Source organism: Acanthopagrus latus, chromosome 15 (genome assembly GCF_904848185.1).
Source record: "Acanthopagrus latus isolate v.2019 chromosome 15, fAcaLat1.1, whole genome shotgun sequence".
Taxonomy (NCBI): Eukaryota; Metazoa; Chordata; class Actinopteri; order Spariformes; family Sparidae; genus Acanthopagrus; species Acanthopagrus latus.
In genome coordinates this window covers 24,684,112-24,703,459 of record NC_051053.1, presented here as the reverse complement: position 1 = coordinate 24,703,459, position 19,348 = coordinate 24,684,112, and the positions used below count along the sequence as shown (strand labels likewise).

Here is a 19,348-nt window from a genome sequence, read left to right as displayed (position 1 = left end):
ACTGTCAATAAAGCCAGAAAGGCTAAAAAAAGTGCGAGGATTCAGATCATGATTATTGACAGCAGCTTTTCTCAGTTTATCTCACCTTCTCCTCCTTTATTAAACAAACTGTCTAAATTCATTTACATGCATGACAAAAGGTCCGGGAGGCACTTGCTTCTCGGTGAAAGTTTGTCATTGAGGCTGGTCTCTAAAACCCGTTTTGCTGCACTTGTGATGAGCTGCCCTCGACTCTTCATGTTAACATCCACTCGACAAAGACTCCAGACTCTCTACTGATTACACTGTAGGGGCCGGTAAGAACACCAGACAGAGTCAACTACAAAAACAAAATGCTTAGTTTAAGTCTGAATGGTTAAAACGTGATTCTATTTCTCTCTCCAAAACAAATTCCTGCGAATAACACTTGTCAGTTCGTGTGGCTCTTGTTTGCATACTGTGCTACTTGAATCTTAACAAAACAACCTTCATGTTTGAATGTGTGCTCTGCTTCATGGGACCCGGTCGCATTACCTTTTTGTCCATTAGGGACCAAAACATAAATGTAGGTAAATTAAAAAACACATCAGTGCTCTCGCCTTACAAGGACCTAATGCGAGTAAATATAGTATCTCAACCAAGAATCCAGGCTAATTAAAATATAGTAGGACTCTTATCATTAAGGGACTTATACCAAGTAATCATCTCTCACCTGGGGCGTGTTCGAGGGGACATTTGTCTTTTTAAACTCCCCTCTCTCAAACACTTTCTCTTGAGCAGAAGAGCAGGTCAGACTTTCTGCTATACATCAGAGAATCATCAGCACAGAACTCGCAATGGGGAGACGAAGACGGGAGAGATGCCCCGAAACAGCGACAAATTAAATTTTCTCCTCCCGTCTGTCCTTCTATCTCCTCCTCCTTTCAAACTGTGCTGTATTCAGTGCTCTGAGCTGAAATCCATTTTGTTCAGTCTCACCTGGAGTTTAGAAAAGGGATGTCAGTTCCAGTTCATGTTGCTTTCGACAAGCCGACACCCATTAAGAGATATTAAGCAGTTACTTCTTTTTTTTTTAAAAAAATGGAATGACATATTCGAGGTGTTTTTCATATAAGCCGGCGCTTAATTGGTTCAGTGTGAGAGTACGCATGTGAAAGACTTGTCGCCAAGATTAATCCACTTGGTAAAAACCCAAAGGAGTTCAGTCCAAGTTAGAGTTCTCACAGATGATGATTATGAAAACAGTGTAAAAACATTCGTCTTAAAAAAAATAAAAAATACTGTTTCAAAAAATACTTGTGTATGTTAGACTGGGGAAAAACACACATCTGCATTCTGTCTAAATGCCATTGGCACTTTTATATTTTACTCCTTGGCTAACCTTGACTTTCTTCTCACAAGCTGCCGGTAACAGTAAACAGAGAACTTACTGTGCCAGAGATTGCAGTTCTCTTCCAGATGTGGCAACAAGCTTTCAATGTTAAGTATTTGTGATGGTGCACATGACATAAGTAAATCAAAACAATACACAGCTATGGAACATCTGATATCCAGTAAACCAAGCAGGAAACCTTTGGAAGCAGTTCATACACATGTGGAAGCATTAATGCCAGAGGATAAATGCAGATGTTTAAACAGAAAAGTCGCACATCTTATCGGAATACATCATTTCTACCGTATCTGGATGCTGTCTTCATGAATGTAATCATTTTATCATCTCTGTACCAGCCTGTCGACTTCTGTGTCTAAAATATCTGATTTCAAAATTACAAATTACATTTGGGAAAGAAGACGACTTTTGATTCACAGTAAACAGCAAATACAGGCAGCTTCTTTGCTGCCTGTAGAGAAAGTCACCAGACTCCCTTAAAAAATTGCTCAATTATGTGATTCACCGGGTTGGGAGAGAGTCAATACACTTTTTGAAATATTATCTACAACATATTCTTAAATATTACGGCCTTCTTCTGAGTTCAGCTAATGTTACACATGAAGATATCCATTTTTGTCTGTTTGTTCCACACATGAGTGACAATAACAGGGTTTCTGCAGGTTTGAACAAGCCAAATTTACGACCTTTTTTAAGACCGTTTTGAACATAAATTAAGACCTGCATGAAGTACGAAAAAGTAAGGAAAAATTACTTTCAAAAATAACTAATTTATTGCCATTCACAGAGCAACTCAAACAATGAAGCACGGCATGAGTGAGTGTGTGTCAGGGTTATGATAGCTTTTAATTTTCAATAGTTTTTATTTCAACTCAGTGTTTTAGTTGCTTTTTAATTCAGTTTAGTTTTAATAAGTTTCTTCTGGACGAACTTGGACTGGGAATTGGTGAAAAAGGTGTACAGTAGTGTGTGATAGCGTGACTTCACTGGAGACTTTTAGAAGCCAACTGGTGTTTTTCCGATTTCACCTGTGACACTATTGTTCTCACCACCACACAGTGTGGCCAAGTTGAGGATCGTCTTGCAGAGAGCGTGCACGAGAGCATGCTTCAAATTCATTATGAGGTACGGCTTGTAACCAACTGAATTCTGGTTGTTCAAGCCAACACTTGTTAAATTTACACTTTCCCATAGTTGTAGCAGATTCCACTGTCGAAGTATCCGTAACTGGTGAAGTGTGCAGCGATAAATTCCAACCGAGCTGTTGGCAAAATGCCACTTACGCTCCTGGATGCTTCAGACAGAAGAACAACACACAGAGCTGACTGTAAATCTCACCAACATATTTCCCCAAAACACACACAAAACGACGGCAGCGGTAAATGAACGTACATATTTAAGACCTAACTAAAGGAGACCGAGGGAGATAGAGATACAAAGCTTTGCTCAAAGACACTAAAGCAGGGCTGGGTGCTCTCAATGACAACGGTTTCCATTTCACCAGCGAGCTTTCTCTGCTCCTTTCACTCCCTGCAGCCCACCATTTCCTCCTGACAGCACGAGTTCGACCTGCTGCTGCTCAAGTGCCCATCAGCAAGACAGCGTTTGCCTTTAGATTTCTCCTGGCTTCACAGATGCTCCGCGGAAGACGCTGTAATCTGTCTTCCATCTTTTTTGCGCTCTCTATTGTACTTTAACGATGCATCATTCAATACTCAAGAGGAGATATCCACATGAAACTATCATTTTAGGGGGACACAGACCTTTCACTTGATCTAAAGGCTACTTTTTGGTTTAAATCAACAGTATGTCGGCCTTTTCCTCCCCTCTCTTTGCTTTCTGTGTTTTATTAACTTTCCATATTCACGTGGTAATTAATTCCTTCTCATACACATCACTATAAATCATCAGGAAACACCTCAAACTGGGAAGATCCCCAGTGAACACGTGTTAAACATCCTTCTGTCTGGTCTTCTCAGATTCCACCCACTGGAATGTGAGCTTTTTACCAGACATCTTTCAACCAGCTGGTGAAATCTGCTCTTTCTTAAATCTGAAAACATTCAGAGTTTATCTCTCTGTATCCTGCACGGGGTGAAATATTACACTCATTCCCTCTGCAGAGTCCCAGTCTGGGTTTCATTCAAGAACTGTGGGAACAACACCACCTCTCTAAACCTATATCTCAATATATTTCCTCAACACATCAATCCAAAATCAGTTTCAAGGAAGTGACTGAACTCTTTTAGGTCCTTGGTGTTTTCAGATGAGTAGTCCGATGGCAGTAATCAGATTACACACACTACAGTGTAGCAGTTTGACTCCAGTGTATAACATTCAAGTAAGAATTGGATGCAGCCCAAATAAAATCCTTCATTTACTTTGGCTGTTCCTTTTCTTTGACAGTTAGCTGTATTTATAAAGGATAACTGTCAGTTCAGACTAGAGGAGGCTTAAACTGTACTGCCATATTCTGCTCTGTGAAAAGCCGCCTTCGTCCTTGCAGTCGTTGCATTTCTAAAAGTAAATTAAAAGAGATAAAAGTACGTTTTTAAACCCTTTAAGGCTGACAATTCTCTTCTTTTTTTAAAAAAGAAATGTGTGAGTACGGCCCTGTTCAGACCTGGTATCACTGTGGTCCTGATCTGATGATGAGTGGTGGTCTGGTCCACATTGAAGGACCGCATGCTCAACTGACGTCCTCTACAAAAAAGGAAGAAGAACAAGAAGAAGAACAACACGAAGAAGAATAACAACAAGGGATCACACGTAAAAGCATGCAAAGCTGTACCAGCGTGTCTAAACCATCTGATTTCACAAATTACACCAAATTTTGTGAAGAAGACGAATTTGATTCACAGTAAACATGTCGAATTTTATGAATACAGTTAAAAAAATATCCAATACAGGAAGCTTCTTTGTTGCCTGCCTCATTTAAGTGTCTATAACATATTCTTAAATATGTGGGCAGAGTTCGGTTAAACATGAAGATAATTATTTTGTTTTTTAATGTGAAAAGCATTCTGTCCGTTTGTCCCATGCATGACGGGCTAAAAGCAGATGTTAATACGAGTTTATCAAGCATCAACCGAGCAATCAAAAAGTAAGTCTTTGACAGGGCAAAATCTCCCGATTCCCAGCCCAAACATCTCAAGAACACAATGATACTTTGGAGCGACGCACAAAGTAGGTTTTCTTTACCCTGCTTTAAGTCTTCCTCACAGAACAGCGCTGCACTGACACTTCCTCTCACCGCACAAGTAAATTAATCCCTTGTGATACACCAACACTCTGCAACTTATTTCCCCACCAACTTATATCTTGTCTTTGCCAATCTTTGCCAATTAGAGCCCAACATGTGTATCGGATTCCCTTGTTCAATACCTTTCAATAAGCCTCCAGTCACATATTAAATCATGTCTGTTCAATTGCAAGCAGGATTAGCAGTTCAGGATATACACAGAAAAATACAGAAAGTGCAATCTCTGAACTGCACCTCCAGCTAATCAAAAACAGAATGTCTGAATGCATAATTTGTTGTTATTGGTTTGGTGTCAGTTTCCTGCAGAAAAAGCTTCCTTCCTCAACGGAATCAGCTTTTTCATCAACAGCTAAATTAAATTTCATGCCAGAGTGTGATATCTTCAGTTTCAAAGATGTGGCACTCACTGTGAAGAAATGGTGATTTTGTTTAAAAGGACATTTGGTAATTCAAGGTCTTTGATTGACAGCACCTCAGTGAACCGGATTATCTTCAATATTTTTTTGTTATACAGATGAAATGTGGATTATTTTAGATGTGAGAAAGGAAATAATGAAATCTCTGCATACCATTAAATGTTTGAGTTATGAGTTTACGCTGTTCTTCTCAAAGACTTCTTTCATATTTCCTTATTATTATCATTATTATTGTTATTATTACTTCATCTCGGTTTGGCTCCTTGTAAAAGTGAGAAAAGAAGACAAAAATGGAAAACGATGTGTGCATCCCCTCCTGAACAGCGATAGAGAGGCAGGAACGAAAACCAGCAGAGTCGGAGGAAAGCAGGGAGGCAGACCCGCGAGGAAAAGATAACAACTGGTGGCAAACAGACTGGCAGAGAGAAGCAAACCTTACAGCGCCAGACTGACAGGAAAAAGAAGGCAAACAGATCAAAAGACACAGAAATTACATGAACATATCCACCCTGGAATAGGCCATAGTGCCGTCAAACCCCTGTGACCGCTGCTGATTCTCAGTCTTGCACTGCCATCTAGTGGAAGCAGCAGCTGACTGACTTACTACAAACTAACCACAACATGTCAGCATCCGGTAATCCAAATCCTGTGAGCACAACGTATTTCAGAACTGCTGCAAAGCCTCAACTGGGTCAAAACAACAGTATTTTCAGTTTAATAAGTAAAAAAGCAGAAGAATTTAAATGGATCTGGAGAAAAAAGGAGGTCCGCCTGCATAAATTTCATTTGACATGGACGTCTCAAACAGTTAAAGCATTAAGAAACAGAAATGCACCAAGCAATCAGCCAGAGACCAGATTCAAACAGTAATATGCATGAACCAGCTTTACAAGCAGCGTCATATACAGTATATACAACTCTGAGCTAGTTGGGATCAGCAGGGATCTATTAACACTATTGAACTCAACTTATCTTATGATCAGTCAATCAATTTGTATAAACTCTCACCAGCCATTTCTTCACAAATCTGCATGACAAACTAACAATGGATATCACACAAGGACATGATGCATGTTTTATTGTTGTTTCCATTTGTTGTGCAGTCTCAGTTTAACTACATTCTTAACTGCATATTCACAACAACAAATTGTAAATGTATAACTGAGAACAAAATAAACAAGTGGTACATGAAACTACGCTGAAACCTTAAACCTTTGTTGTCTTTGGAAGATGTATAACTGGTCAGCTGTTCGGTCCGACACCGAGACGCACGCTGGTCGCTTTCCTGTCCTGGGACGCATGCTGGCAGGGCTGTGGGCACAGTGTGTATATGTGTGTGTGTGGCAGGGAAGGAGCATGTGTGCACATGCTTTTCATTCCGTCAGTGACAGCTCTCAGCTGTCTGCCTCCCTGTGTCTGTCTCTACCCTGTCCCCTGTCTGTCTGCCTGCCTGTCTTTCTTCATGTCCCCTTTGCTTTGTGTCTCAATGCCATTCACTGCCCTCAGCCTCTCTATCCCACTGATATAACACGCTATACTGGAGTCATCGCCGCAAGAAAAACTTCCACGCGTGTGAGAAATGATGACAGTGTTGATTTGTGTATATTCAACACACACACACACACACACACACACACACACACTCTCTCTCTACCAGCTGTCTCCTGTGCCTTGAAGTGTGCTGAGAGGTTGGGATGTTGTTGCGTGGGGGAGGAGGAAAGGAGAAACCAGAGCTCACTTACTGGCCGATCCACCTTCCCACCGCTCACTTTAACTCCACGGTGACTGGTGCAGCTTTTCGTGCATGTGTCTGTTTCTGTGTGAAGTCAGTGAATGAGTTGGCTCGCAACCCGCTAACTGGTGAACAACACATTATCAAACGGATGCTGTAAATTTAAGGGGTGTTTTTTTTTTTTTTTTGTATAAACGTCTGGTAGAGATATGAACCTCTCTATGGTCCAGATCATGCTGGTATGGATTCTCTGCGTATTTGCCGGTAAGTCTTCCTTGTGTGTGTGTGTGTAGGTGTGTGTGTTCAGTTTGGGTGTGTGCATGTGAGGATCTTGATATTTCAACCGTCTTGATTACGTTTTCTGAACCTGCTGCAGCAGCGCAGCGTGAGAAAATGTCTCAATAAAGTTCAGTTGGAAGTGTTTTTTCGGTGGTTCGACAAACTACAAAAATGTTTTCAAAGAGGGATTAACTGTTGATTCTACAAGTCTAAATCCAATACCAGCAACTTCAACTATTTAGATAACAACTTCTCAACTGTGCACACAAACACGGTATTGACTTTTTAATTGCATTAGATGTAAAGTACTTATAGACAGCTCCAGGAGGATAGAAAAAAAAGACAAACAGCTGCAAACAAAGCTGAAGAAAGATGCCAAATTCAACACAGAGCTATAAGTGGGCTTTTGAGGAAATTATCTTGTCAGGTGTATTTTCAGTGAAGATTGTGTACAAGTATTCAGGCACAGTACTTTGCTTGTTGCTAAATGCATGTTCAGTGTGGATAAAGTGCTGATCTCTCCAGAGACTGTACTCGTGTGTCAAGTGGCCATGCTCAGAAACAGGAGACAGCTTCCAGACACATGGCCTGAGACACAACACAAGAGACAGGGAACACTGAAATCCTCTATCATGGTACACATATTTTTACTTTGTTGTACTAATACTATTATTTAGAACTATCTGCTGGAGAAAAAAAAGAAACTGAACAGTTTAAGGATAAAATAACAAGACAGGAGTCTATTTTTGGCCAGTTCAGTAGATTCAATACCTGGCAAATCAAAGTGCTTCATCACAACGATACAAAACTCACAGAAATCCAATACAGCCTTTGATCAAACATCCTCACACACCCAGAGATATTAAAGGGATTCTTATTATGGTATAAACAATATTAGCAGGCAGACAAATCTACACACACATGCACCTAAGAATGGTTTGTATCAATATCTGAATTTCTGCCATTTGACTTCTGTGTGATCAGCGCTGGTGATGACAGAGTGTTTAGTATTTGTCCTTCAGGAAGCCTAAAAGAAGCAGCTCTGCATTGTTAGCATTCCTCCACATTCACATTTTAGTCATTTACCGTAGCTGATGTCCTCCTCACCAGTGATTTATGTGAGTAGGTATGGGTGTGTTGGTCTTTGTTCAAGGACACTTGGACTGTACACATGGTTGTCGGTGCACACGTCGTCTCTTGGGAGGATTAAACCTTTGAACTTTAAAGTATTGGGCAGCCTAACACCCAGAGGCCTCCGCTGCCTCGTCAAAATAAGAGGCAGTTTACAGGTTTTAACAACCCTATTTCTATGCTTCATCTCCTCTTTAATGATATATTGTATATCATTTGAATAAATGTTTTGCCCGTAAAGCGCGTGTGGTCTTATCCTCATCCACTTACTCCTGCAAATGAACACACTTCACATTAATTAAATGCTCGTAACCGCGTGTTTTACAGACTCCGCTTTAAAACGGAGGACAGTAATTACAGCGTAACATGACTGGTTTATCTGGCGAGCGGCGAAAAAGCTAATAAAGAGACGAGGACTTCAATTACTGAAAACACCTAAATCACATCAAATTACATGATCTACTCATACCTGCTGTGAAGAATCAGGGATTTTTGGCAGACTCTCAAAGAGAACATATGACTTGAGATTAACTTTAAATGAAATAAGGAAGAAGGAACAAGAACAGTGTGATTTCCCAGCGTCCTCTGAGTCGATCGCACTGCACTTTAGTGCACTTAAGTAGGCTTTAACCTAAGAATATTATATTTGCAGAGATATTATGCACATATGCAGGATTTATTGTGTTCCAGGATATGAGGGTAGAAAAAAAGATTTAGTGAACTCTGATACATCATGCAGTTTAAAACAAAATGGTGATAAGAGTTTGGAATTGTTGTCACATTAGTTTTTGATGTTCAACACATCAAATGTTTAGTGTTTATCATTCAGTTCTTCCTACATCATGCATTCTGCACAAGAAGGATCACCAGCTTATTGATTTCCACACGTGCTACTTGTATTTTTCCATTCCAATTCACTGATCCATCTGGTTGACGGCAAATACAACAATGTTGAGAAAAAATTGATGAGGTGGCCAGATAGAGGTGATGTGTCGGGATGAATGGATGTGGCCTGCGAGCCACCAGTTGGACATTATCTGCATCACTGCAGATGTGCAATAAAAATGGCGCTCGGTAAATCATCTGAAGGTCTCTATTGCCGGATGCTACACGTCCTCTTTGAAAAATATTTACTGGCTTGGAGCTTGTATGTCGGTATATCAAAACGGGACATTCCACAGTGAAAACATGATTGTTTTGTCTCTGGTTAAATCTATTGATGATAACACTACAAAACTAAATCTCAGCAGCCTTTTCATACAGCTTATGCTATTCAGTGAATCACAAACAAGAAATCATAAACAGCTGCTTAATTTAATTCTCATATAGACACAAGAATTTAAAAGGGTAATTTTACCTATTTTACAAAGTTAACTGTGTTTTGAGGTCTTGGGAAGTACTACCTTACATGTGAAAAAAAGTAGCATAAACCCTTGTGTGACTCCAGAGAAAGCTGCATGTAATTTGATAAATATTGCCCAGTGATGTCACTCAGTGACATGATAGTTGCATTGTGGGTAATGTAGATGCCATGTTTTAAAACAGTCCACTGGTCTAACAGTGCACTCCTATAAAACTGTTGGACAGTTCTTTATTTCACAGTCTTCTTTTTTATTTTTTACAAAAGCTGATGCCTACATTACCCACAATGCAATTTCACTGGAATGCAACAATTCATGCCCATTTTCCAATGGTTACAAAGAGTCACGGGGAAAGTAGACAGAGGAGGCAATCTGAAGGTGACAGGCAACCTATTTTTTTCCTTTTAAAGCCCTGCTCACATGCGTCTTCAGTCAGAGTGTTTCATTTTCTCCAATAACATTTTTTTCCAGCCCATCATGTGAGTCATGCCAGTGTCATTGGTACTATAGCTGACACATGCCCGCATCCTCGTGGACATGAACTCGATACAATCATCTCAGCCGCACTTTTGTTACATTTCAGCTAGCAAGTGGCAGAAAATGGACAGCGGTTCAGCTGTTTTATTTTGCAGTGGTGGTTCATGCGGAAATTAGAGTCCAGTGGGCAATGACTGACAGCTCCAAGTGGCCAGCCTTGCTTCTCCCTTTCTATTTTTGTATGTGGCCAGATCAAAGCGTGCTCACAGGACAACAGACAGGGAGCAGGAAGCCAGTGACAGATAGAGACAATGGCTGACAGCCAAGGAAATGAACATCGGCACTGTACACAACAACACCACACTGAGCCTCAACGTGTTTGAGAAAGATCCCAAAAAAGGCCTGAAAGGGAACCAAGATAAACTGTGTGTGTGTGTGTGTGTGTGTGTGTGTGTGTGTGTGTGTGTGTGTGTGTGTGTGTGTGTGTGTGTGTGTGTGTGTGTCCTATGCTCTTGCTGGCTAAATGAAACAGGATCCTCGCCTGCTCAGTTCAGGCTGAGTGTGGATCGCCAGCAGGATGCCAGAAATAACATGCAAAGGATGTAACACGGGTCACAACCTGGCTAGCAGCACAAAGCTAATCTGCTGAGTCACATTGTGACAAAACTACGTGATGTGTTTACTGCGGTTACGGGAACAAAAGGTGAAGCAGTGGTCCACTTGTAGAATAATGATGGCAGGATCAAGATTGGACTGATACTCATTAAAATTTAAGCACAGTGATGTTGCCAGGTACAAGTCTTGCACCTCTGAAATTAACTTCTGGCCAAAAAGAAAATCCATCATCAAAGCATTTTTTGTTTTTTACCAGCCAAAGAGTTTGTGTCACATGTACGTTAATTTAAGTTCATTACATTGAGATGATAAGACATGATATTGCATGCAAACGTAAAACAAGGAGTCAGAGAAAAAATCTGAGGCAAAAATATATGCAGAAGTTGATCTCACCATCAACTCTATGATTCATCATCACATAAAAGTATTCGCTACAAGCACTTCTAATTAAAATCTAACTCCAACTGTTTATGCATCTGTCATCTGTTTTTAACATATTCAATTTAACATATTTAATTGTGGTCAGCACCATGTTACTGCCCAGTTGCAGTAAACACACAAAACACCAACTTTTGATTCATAAACAAAGTTTGTCAAACTGCCAGAATGTGACCGACAACCAAAAGCTCCTCTCCTGTCTCTGTTTAACTGAATCAATTGATTTTTTTTTCTAGGTGTGGTATATTTCTATGGCGTGTATCCCATCTGTATATATCAGAATTCACAGCTTCATAAAGACACTGTCTAAAAAAAAAAAAAAAAAAACAGTAAGCCTGTTAACTGGAAACACCTTCGCTGTGAGGGGGTGTTAAATGCAGGTTAACTGTTCTGAACTCTGACTGATCCAGACTTAATGTCAAGTGGATTGCCTGGAAGGTGGTTTTCCCCGACTCCCTCTTAGCGCCCAGATTAGGTTCGATCCAAGGACTTATAGAGAAACAGGTTTGATCGCGGCGCTTAGACAGCTCATGGGGCATTCAGAGCAGAGGCTTTTCACCAATATGGAATTCCAGTCACTCGACTCGCTGCTGTTGATCTGTCTCTCTGTCTGCCTGTCCCTGCCTCTCTCTCATCAAGATAATTCCCAACCCCTTCCTGTCGTCCTCTCTTCCTGTGAACTCTCTCACAGTCACTCTGCAGGGTTTCAGGTTGCTGGTTGTAAGCCAGGGAAATGTTTGGCGTGTGAATCACAGCTCCCCACTCGCTTCAGCTGTGATTTCAGTTCCAGTACGATAACATTTGTGGGGACATGGGCGTCAGCTGGGTATGGCGACATGTCACACTGACCGCGTGCATCAGCTGAAGTGAGCTTGAAATAAAATGCGTTTTGAAAGTATGAATCAGAGTTTGTGTACGGCACACATTTTCATTACTCCACACCAACTACACAGCCCAAGTATTTGCTTCTCTCTCCTTATCGATCACCCACTCCGACTGATCTCTGACCTCCTTGTGTCTGGAGGATGAGACTCATCAAGCAGAGACTGTCCAACAAAATAAAGTCTGATTCTCTGTGTTAATATGTGTGGCACAGGTCCAGTTTCCAGCTCGGCGGATGAGACTAGTCTGGTGAAAACCCTGTTTACTGGTTACAACAAGGTGGTTCGTCCTGTTAACCACTTCAGCGAGCCGGTGGTGGTCACCGTGGGACTGCAACTGATACAGCTGATCAGTGTGGTAAGCCGCTGATTCTTAGCCTGGAGGCAGTTGCCATTTAATTTCTCTCCATACCAACACAACATCACAGGGTCGATGACAATCACGCGTGTGACACCAAGCTGCCGACATGTCTGAGGCTTAATATATCAAATAACCGAATTGAGGTTAGAGCAAATAACATAATCAAAACGTATATGCAAACAGTCAAATTAATCAGAGAACAAGTCAAAGCAACATATGCATCAAGAAATTAAAATCTGCTTTGCATCTGTCACTGTCCTTGGTACTGAAGCAGGCAAGGAAGTCAGGCAAAACAGAAAGGGTGACATGTTGTGCACTAACGCAACTACTGTGAAATTACAACAGACTCTACAACATCTCTCACCTAATTGCAATGCACCTGTCACACACAGACAGCAAGTCACAAGGCGACATAACATGTGATGGAATGGCAGCCGAAATGATGCAAACATACTGCAAAACAGGCGGGACTGAAGCAACAGCTCGCTTGAAATCAACTTCTGATGCTCGATGAGCACATAATGCAACAAGCTGACAGGGACATAAACATCTTCACTGAAAGGGCTCGGCGGCCGAGTGTGTGCCTGTGTGTTGGTTCGATGGCACGGCGGCCAAACACACAAGCAGCACAACACAAACACATTTCAGATTTTAAAAAAAAAGCTTCTCTTACCGTTTGTAGCTCTCCTTCTGGGTCCTCGCCTCGCTTCACTGGGCAATTTGTGATTGAGTGACAACCTGTAAAGTTCTTCACCATATCAAGCTTTCTCTGCATTTAAAGGTGCATTATGTAAGAATTGGGTAGCTGCTGAATTCATGCCAGAAATAAAAGAGGACAACATATAACCAGGGAAACTGTGTTAGCTCAGTTAGCTGGATTCTGCCCAGACTGGGAGCTCAGAGCACCAGACGAGTGTTTGTGTTGTTTACACTGCTGGCACAGGAGCTTTGGAGGTTTTCAGGCGGAGAATCTAGCAAGAAATGGGTAAAGACACGGTGGGTTTGGGCAGAGAATGATGAGATGGGAAGAGGAACAGGGAGGAGCTATCCAATTGGACTTATTTTCGGGACGGATTAGCTGGTTAGACATCACAACAAAGCTGTTCAGCGCATTATGTTGATAAATGTAGTAAACTAAAACTCTTACATAATGCACCTTTAACATAAAGAAAAAAAAGACCACCACTTCTCATGAATATTCTAACTTAAAGAAATGTCCTATTTGCGTTATGAGGCCCAAAACAAGACATCCAGCAGACAAGTTATCGAATAAAAAGTAAAAATTAAACTCCATGCCAGTCACCAGGCAGCAGCACAGCAGTGGGTTAGCAACTACAGCAACATGTGTGAAACTTTGCTGCCAACATGCCTGAAGTTAAACACATGTAAAATATATCATATTTATATCTGAGACAGAATCACATCAATCTATGGATCAACAAAGGAAAGTCTGACAATCAAAACTTCTATTTGCTGACCAAGTGAAGTGAGAGATATTGTACAACACCTCTCAGCGAACCTGCAGTTCACTCAACAAACAAGGTTTACCTCTGTAAACCTCTCACACACAGACAGCACGTCACAAGCTTGTGGAGCAACTCTTATAACCTCAGCCACATTATGTTAATGAGCACATTATGTTAATGAGCACATAATGCAAAAAGGCTCGGCGGCCTCACCTGTGTGAGTCGGCTCACACAGAAAAAGCAACAATTTCCAAGCAGCACACTTTATTGAAAAGAAAACTCGCTCTCACTGTTGTTGCTCTCCTTCTGGGTCCTCGCCTCGTCTCCTCACCGTGGCTTCAAAACAACAAGTCCCTCGACGACATTTGGACTCCTGCTCCAGGTCTCCCGCTGTTTCTTTCTCAGTATCCGCAGTTTTTCCACAAGCTGTCGACGGTGAATGACAATAAAAGTTCACTGCTCGCAAAAGAAGTCATTCGTTTATCCTAAAATTTAAGCGCCAAGGTGCGCGTCTCCAAAAACCTCGTTGCCTCCAAAAATGATAAGTTTTTCCGGACTACAAGTTCCTTTGATCTACCGGCAATATTCGGCGTTAATTGGCGGATTGTTGCGCGTGCGCAGCCACTGGACGCTGGAGGACATGTTGGAAAACCAGCCTTTAATTTTAAGTTAGAAAAAATGAATTTAAATTTTAAATGGCAAAGAAAGGGAGTTAAGATATTGTTTTTAAAGGGTAACAGGAACTGTAATATTTCTTCTTTTGTGTCTTTTTTCTGCATCACTCAGGATGAAGTCAACCAGATTGTGACCAGCAACGTCCGTCTCAGACAGGTAAGTGTTCATAAAGACAGTAAGATATGTAAATCATATAGAAATCCTGATAACAATAGTAAACTACAATGCAATGTTTATAAAGATAATCTCTGTTGTTTCTGAAACAGTTATTCATGTTTTCTGTAACTAATTATGCTTAACTTTGCTTGTGACAGTCGATGATTTTATCGCCACTGTTTCTGCTCATGTAACTTCATTTCCCAGACTTAAGTGCTGTCAGAGTTTTGACCTGTGACACCTACGACTACCTGGATTATCACAATGAATCTGTCGTGTGTATTCTCATGATACATTAAGTAAATTATTTGCATTTACCTGGAATATATCTCACAGATTAGGCCATGAATAAATGATCCTCCTTTACATATCAGCCTTGATTTGCTCATGAAGAGATGGTGATTTAATTGAGATCTTGAAATCACGTTGGCTGCTTATTTATTATTTGCTCTGCTAACAAAATCGTCTTCCTTCAGGTTGAAATGAAACCACTGAATTGTGTTGTATCAGTACATTTGTAGAACAATGATCTTAAGTTTTCCTGTCTCTACCTCAGCAATGGTTGGATGTGAACCTGAAGTGGAATCCGGATGATTACGGAGGCATCAGGAAGATCAGAGTCCCTTCGACCGACATATGGAAACCTGACCTGGTGCTATACAACAAGTAAACACACGTCCTCTGTCTCCTTCATATGTCCTTTAAACATCTCACTGCTGCTGTCACAGTCAGCCTCTCCTCTGTCCCTCCTCCCCCTCCTCCTCCTCCTCCTTCTCCTCTGCAGTGCTGACGGTGACTTTGCCATCATCCATGAAACTAAAGTCCTGCTGGAGCACACGGGGATGATAACGTGGAACCCTCCGGCCATCTTTAAGAGCTACTGTGAGATCATTGTGCTCCATTTCCCCTTTGACCTGCAGAACTGTAGCATGAAACTGGGAACCTGGACGTATGACGGCCTGCTGGTCGTCATCAACCCAGTGAGTGTCGATTGTTATAACACTTCTATCCTCTTTGCAGTGACTCTTTGCGTTTATATCACAGGGATTATTTCCCTCTCTTCTGTCGTCTATAGGACAGCGATCGGCCCGACCTCAGTAACTTCATGGAGTCCGGTGAATGGGTGTTGAAGGACTACAGGAGCTGGAAACACTGGGTTTACTACACCTGCTGTCCCGACACGCCGTACCTCGACATCACCTATCACTTCCTGATGCTGCGGCTGCCGCTCTACTTCATCGTCAACGTCATCATTCCCTGCATGCTGTTCTCTTTTCTCACCGGGCTGGTCTTCTATCTGCCTACCGACTCCGGTACGTAGATCCCGGTGAGCTTATAAGGAGAAATTTGATGTTTCGCACCAAGACTTTTTGTATAAATACGTCTGTCTTCGTCCGTCTCTGTGTCTCCAGGTGAAAAGATGACTCTCTCCATCTCTGTCCTGCTGTCTCTCACTGTCTTCCTGCTGGTTATCGTGGAGCTGATCCCCTCCACCTCCAGCGCCGTTCCTCTCATTGGGAAATACATGCTCTTCACTATGGTGTTTGTCATCGCCTCCATCATCATCACCGTCATCGTCATCAACACGCACCACCGCTCGCCCAGCACTCACACCATGCCCCCCTGGATCCGCAAGGTTTCTGTTTTGCTTGTATTATCTGCCTGTGATCATTTATTTATATATATATATATATATATATATATATATATATATATATATATATATATATATATATATATATATATATATATATATATATATTATATATATATATGTGTGACTGTTTGAATCAACATCTGCGTCTGTCTGCCTCTCAGGTCTTCATCGAAACCATTCCCAACATGATGTTCTTCTCAACGATGAAGCGTCCAGGTCAGGAGATCCGGCAGAAGAGGTTGTTCCCCACTGACATGGACATCTCTGACATCTCAGGCAAGGCTCCAGCTACATGACAAACATCTTGACATAGATGGAATAAGCCGTGTACAGCTGTCCATCACAGAGATGATACCAAGTGAGCCCGGTAAGAAAATTGGATGGATGTAGCATCTCCATGACTACAACCTGTCCCTGCTCTCTCTCTCTCCTCTGCAGGTAACCCCAACCCCACCACCGTCACCTACCAGTCTCCCATCGCTAAAAACCCTGATGTCCGCAGCGCCATTGAAGGGGTGAAGTACATCGCTGAGACCATGAAGTCAGACGAGGAATCCAACAATGTAAGACAACAACACCTGCATGGATATGAATATTAAATCCAAAATTCATCTTCATCTGGATCTTCTGGATCTGCTCTCAGACGCTTCTCTATCTGCATCATTAAATCACAAGTTAAATGTTCTTTTCGTTTTACTCTGCTTAATTTAAGTGATCATAATAGCAAAAATCACAAGAAAGGACCTTAAAGAATAAAAAAGAATAAACAAACGAAATAACATGTGAATTAGCTTAAGAGGTGCTGATAGGGAGATTTTTTTAAACCTTTGGACAGAGCCAGACAAGCTGATTTTTGTTACTACTCCTTGTGCTAAGCTGAGACAACCAGCTTCATATTAAATTTATTTGTATTTTTCAGTTTCAAAAACTTCAAAAATGAACTTGTGTTATCAACAGACTTTGAAGAAACAACAGCATTGACGTTATGTCAAGATATTCCCTGAAGTCGGCGTGCAAGGTTATGGTGAAAGCCGACTCCCATCAGCTAATAACTATAATATCATGCTAACAAGATGCTCATATGGGACCAAAAGTAGAACCTCATTGGTATTGTCAGTTTCATTAATTGATAATTCATCATAATGTCAAGCATTGTGTCTGCTTAAAGTAATATAAAGTAGCAACATTTTATTAAAAACGTGACTTTATTAAGGTGAACAGAGACAGAATGACCCATGACATCATCCTTGAACCAATGATCCAGAGTCACAGGAGCTCAGACGTGACCTTCTTGCTCTCTCGTCTCATCGTGTTCCAGGCAGCAGAGGAGTGGAAGTTCGTCGCCATGGTTCTGGACCACATCCTGCTCTGCGTGTTCATGGCCGTGTGCATCATCGGGACGCTCGCCGTCTTCGCTGGGAGACTCATCGAGCTCAACACGCTGTAGAGGCCCGACCCATGAGGGAGTCGCTCTATTTTTTTCTCTCACTTGGGAGATGCATCAGAGGAGTTTTATCACTGGACTGGGTCAGGTTGTGTTCGCTCTCTCCTCCCTCTGTCTCTCACATGCAAACAGACGCAGTTCGACTTTTAAACGCTGTGAAGTTTGTGTATTTGTGATCTTGATGGGTCATACTTGAATCTACTGTTGTCACTAACAATGTTTTCTATTGTTGTAGTTGTTTTTCTACAGGCTTTTACTGCTGTAATTCACTCCGGTGGGCTCGATGAGTGTATTTTTAGTCCTTCTGTGTGGAACACCGTGACGGTAATAACTGATTTGTTTTTGTCTTTTGGCAGCTTGAATTAAATATTAAAACAGAAAAAAAAGAAACAGTTTAACCCTGAGAAGGTTTGCATGTTCACTGTGCTGAGAATGAATGCTACATTATCTGAAAATACTTTCTATTAACAGAAAATCCCATTACTGTAGGTCAGTCCAGGGCTTCAGCTCTGAGTGAATGTCTGTGTAGAAAAATGTTACAGGTGAGAAAGGACGATTAGTTCAGCTAGCTCAAAACAAGACCAAGTAATCTAATTGTATTTTTTTATGCAATTTAATTAGCAGTTCCATTGGCTGAGCGTAAGTTGACCTGGAGTGCAGGCAAGATGTTTCCTCCACCCGGAAGTTTTATTGTTTTGTTTTGCCTGACACTCATTTATCTTCTCAAGTTCTGGGTTATATTGATGGTTGTGAATTCTGCAAATGTTCATGGGTTAGCGGCAATGTTTATTTCCTCTTAACTCTGTTGTTAAATTATTTTCAACCACATTGAAGGACTGTGGTTAAAAACGTTTTAAGTGATCTGCTGCTTTTCAAAAACAACATGTGTATTTTTCAGTGAAAATGTGTAAACAACAGGTGCGCTGAAGGTAAAGTTACCGGTGAATATAGACGATAAAGGCAAGAAATGAATGTTTATCGTTTCAGTGTTGCAGGATTAAAACTGATAAGAATTGTGTGTTTTGTGTAGATTTAATCTTGCAAACAGTGGCATAGAGAGGAACATTGTTAAGCAATGGATGTGAAAATATTCCATGGAGAAATATATCACAGGTGCGGTGTTGCCGCCCGTGTCATCAGCAACCAGCTGAGGGCAACTTGATTTATTTTGCAGCTGTGATTCCTGATGAGGAAAGAGTGACTTTTTTTTATATTTGCAGTTGTGTAGATGTGAAATAGAGTGAAGAATAAAGGTCATTAATCCTTTATTTGATGACATTTTATTTATTTCTTGTTTATTAATGATTACTGCATTATGTTCAGTTCTGTGGAACTTGTTGATGTGTGTTGTGCTTGAAGCTTGTTGTTAGCGGAGCGAAGAGAGACACTGAGACGAGTCCTGCACAAAGAAATCCACAATCCAGCAGCATTAAACAACTTAAATAAATTGCCCACAGGCTTGTATAGGCAACAGACAGAGACAAGGAATCTCACATTTTTTATGTCATGTTAAAATGATTAGTAGTGATCGCACATTTTGGGGGTCATATCATTTTTTCTGCTAAAAACGGTAGCTTCTGTAGCTAACTGTAGCTTCTTAGTACACAGGGATGGTCCACATAAGTTAA

General features: G+C 41.1%; 1 protein-coding gene and 1 long non-coding RNA gene across 4 annotated transcripts in view; one reads left to right on the top strand and one right to left on the bottom strand.

The window, feature by feature from the left end:
* LOC119033570 overlaps positions 1-14,447 on the bottom strand; it is a 112,985-nt gene extending 98,538 nt beyond the window's left edge. The window contains exon 1 of one of the 3 annotated variants that reach the window (XR_005079295.1): positions 14,079-14,447. This is a non-coding gene — a long non-coding RNA (uncharacterized LOC119033570). The remainder of the gene's footprint in view (positions 1-14,078) is intronic. The other 2 variants (XR_005079297.1, XR_005079296.1) reach the window with 2 other exon arrangements.
* Positions 6,810-18,993, top strand: LOC119033567 (acetylcholine receptor subunit alpha-like). The gene is made up of 10 exons (XM_037123871.1): positions 6,810-7,043; positions 12,177-12,319; positions 14,575-14,619; positions 15,176-15,285; positions 15,404-15,599; positions 15,695-15,932; positions 16,032-16,255; positions 16,438-16,552; positions 16,715-16,839; positions 17,595-18,993. Exons 1-10 carry the CDS (start codon positions 6,989-6,991, stop codon positions 17,721-17,723), a joined length of 1,380 nt encoding a protein of 459 aa, XP_036979766.1. The 5' UTR covers positions 6,810-6,988; the 3' UTR covers positions 17,724-18,993.
* The last annotated feature ends 355 nt before the right edge of the window (positions 18,994-19,348 follow it).

Bases quoted from the DNA above. Each gene is read 5' to 3' on its own strand.
- LOC119033567 (XM_037123871.1), top strand. From the start codon at position 6,989: ATGAACCTCTCTATGGTCCAGATCATGCTGGTATGGATTCTCTGCGTA. The intron at 7,044-12,176 runs GTAAGTCTTCCT...TGTGTGGCACAG, and splicing joins GATTCTCTGCGTATTTGCCG to GTCCAGTTTCCAGCTCGGCG. The intron at 16,553-16,714 runs GCAAGGCTCCAG...TCTCCTCTGCAG, and splicing joins GGACATCTCTGACATCTCAG to GTAACCCCAACCCCACCACC.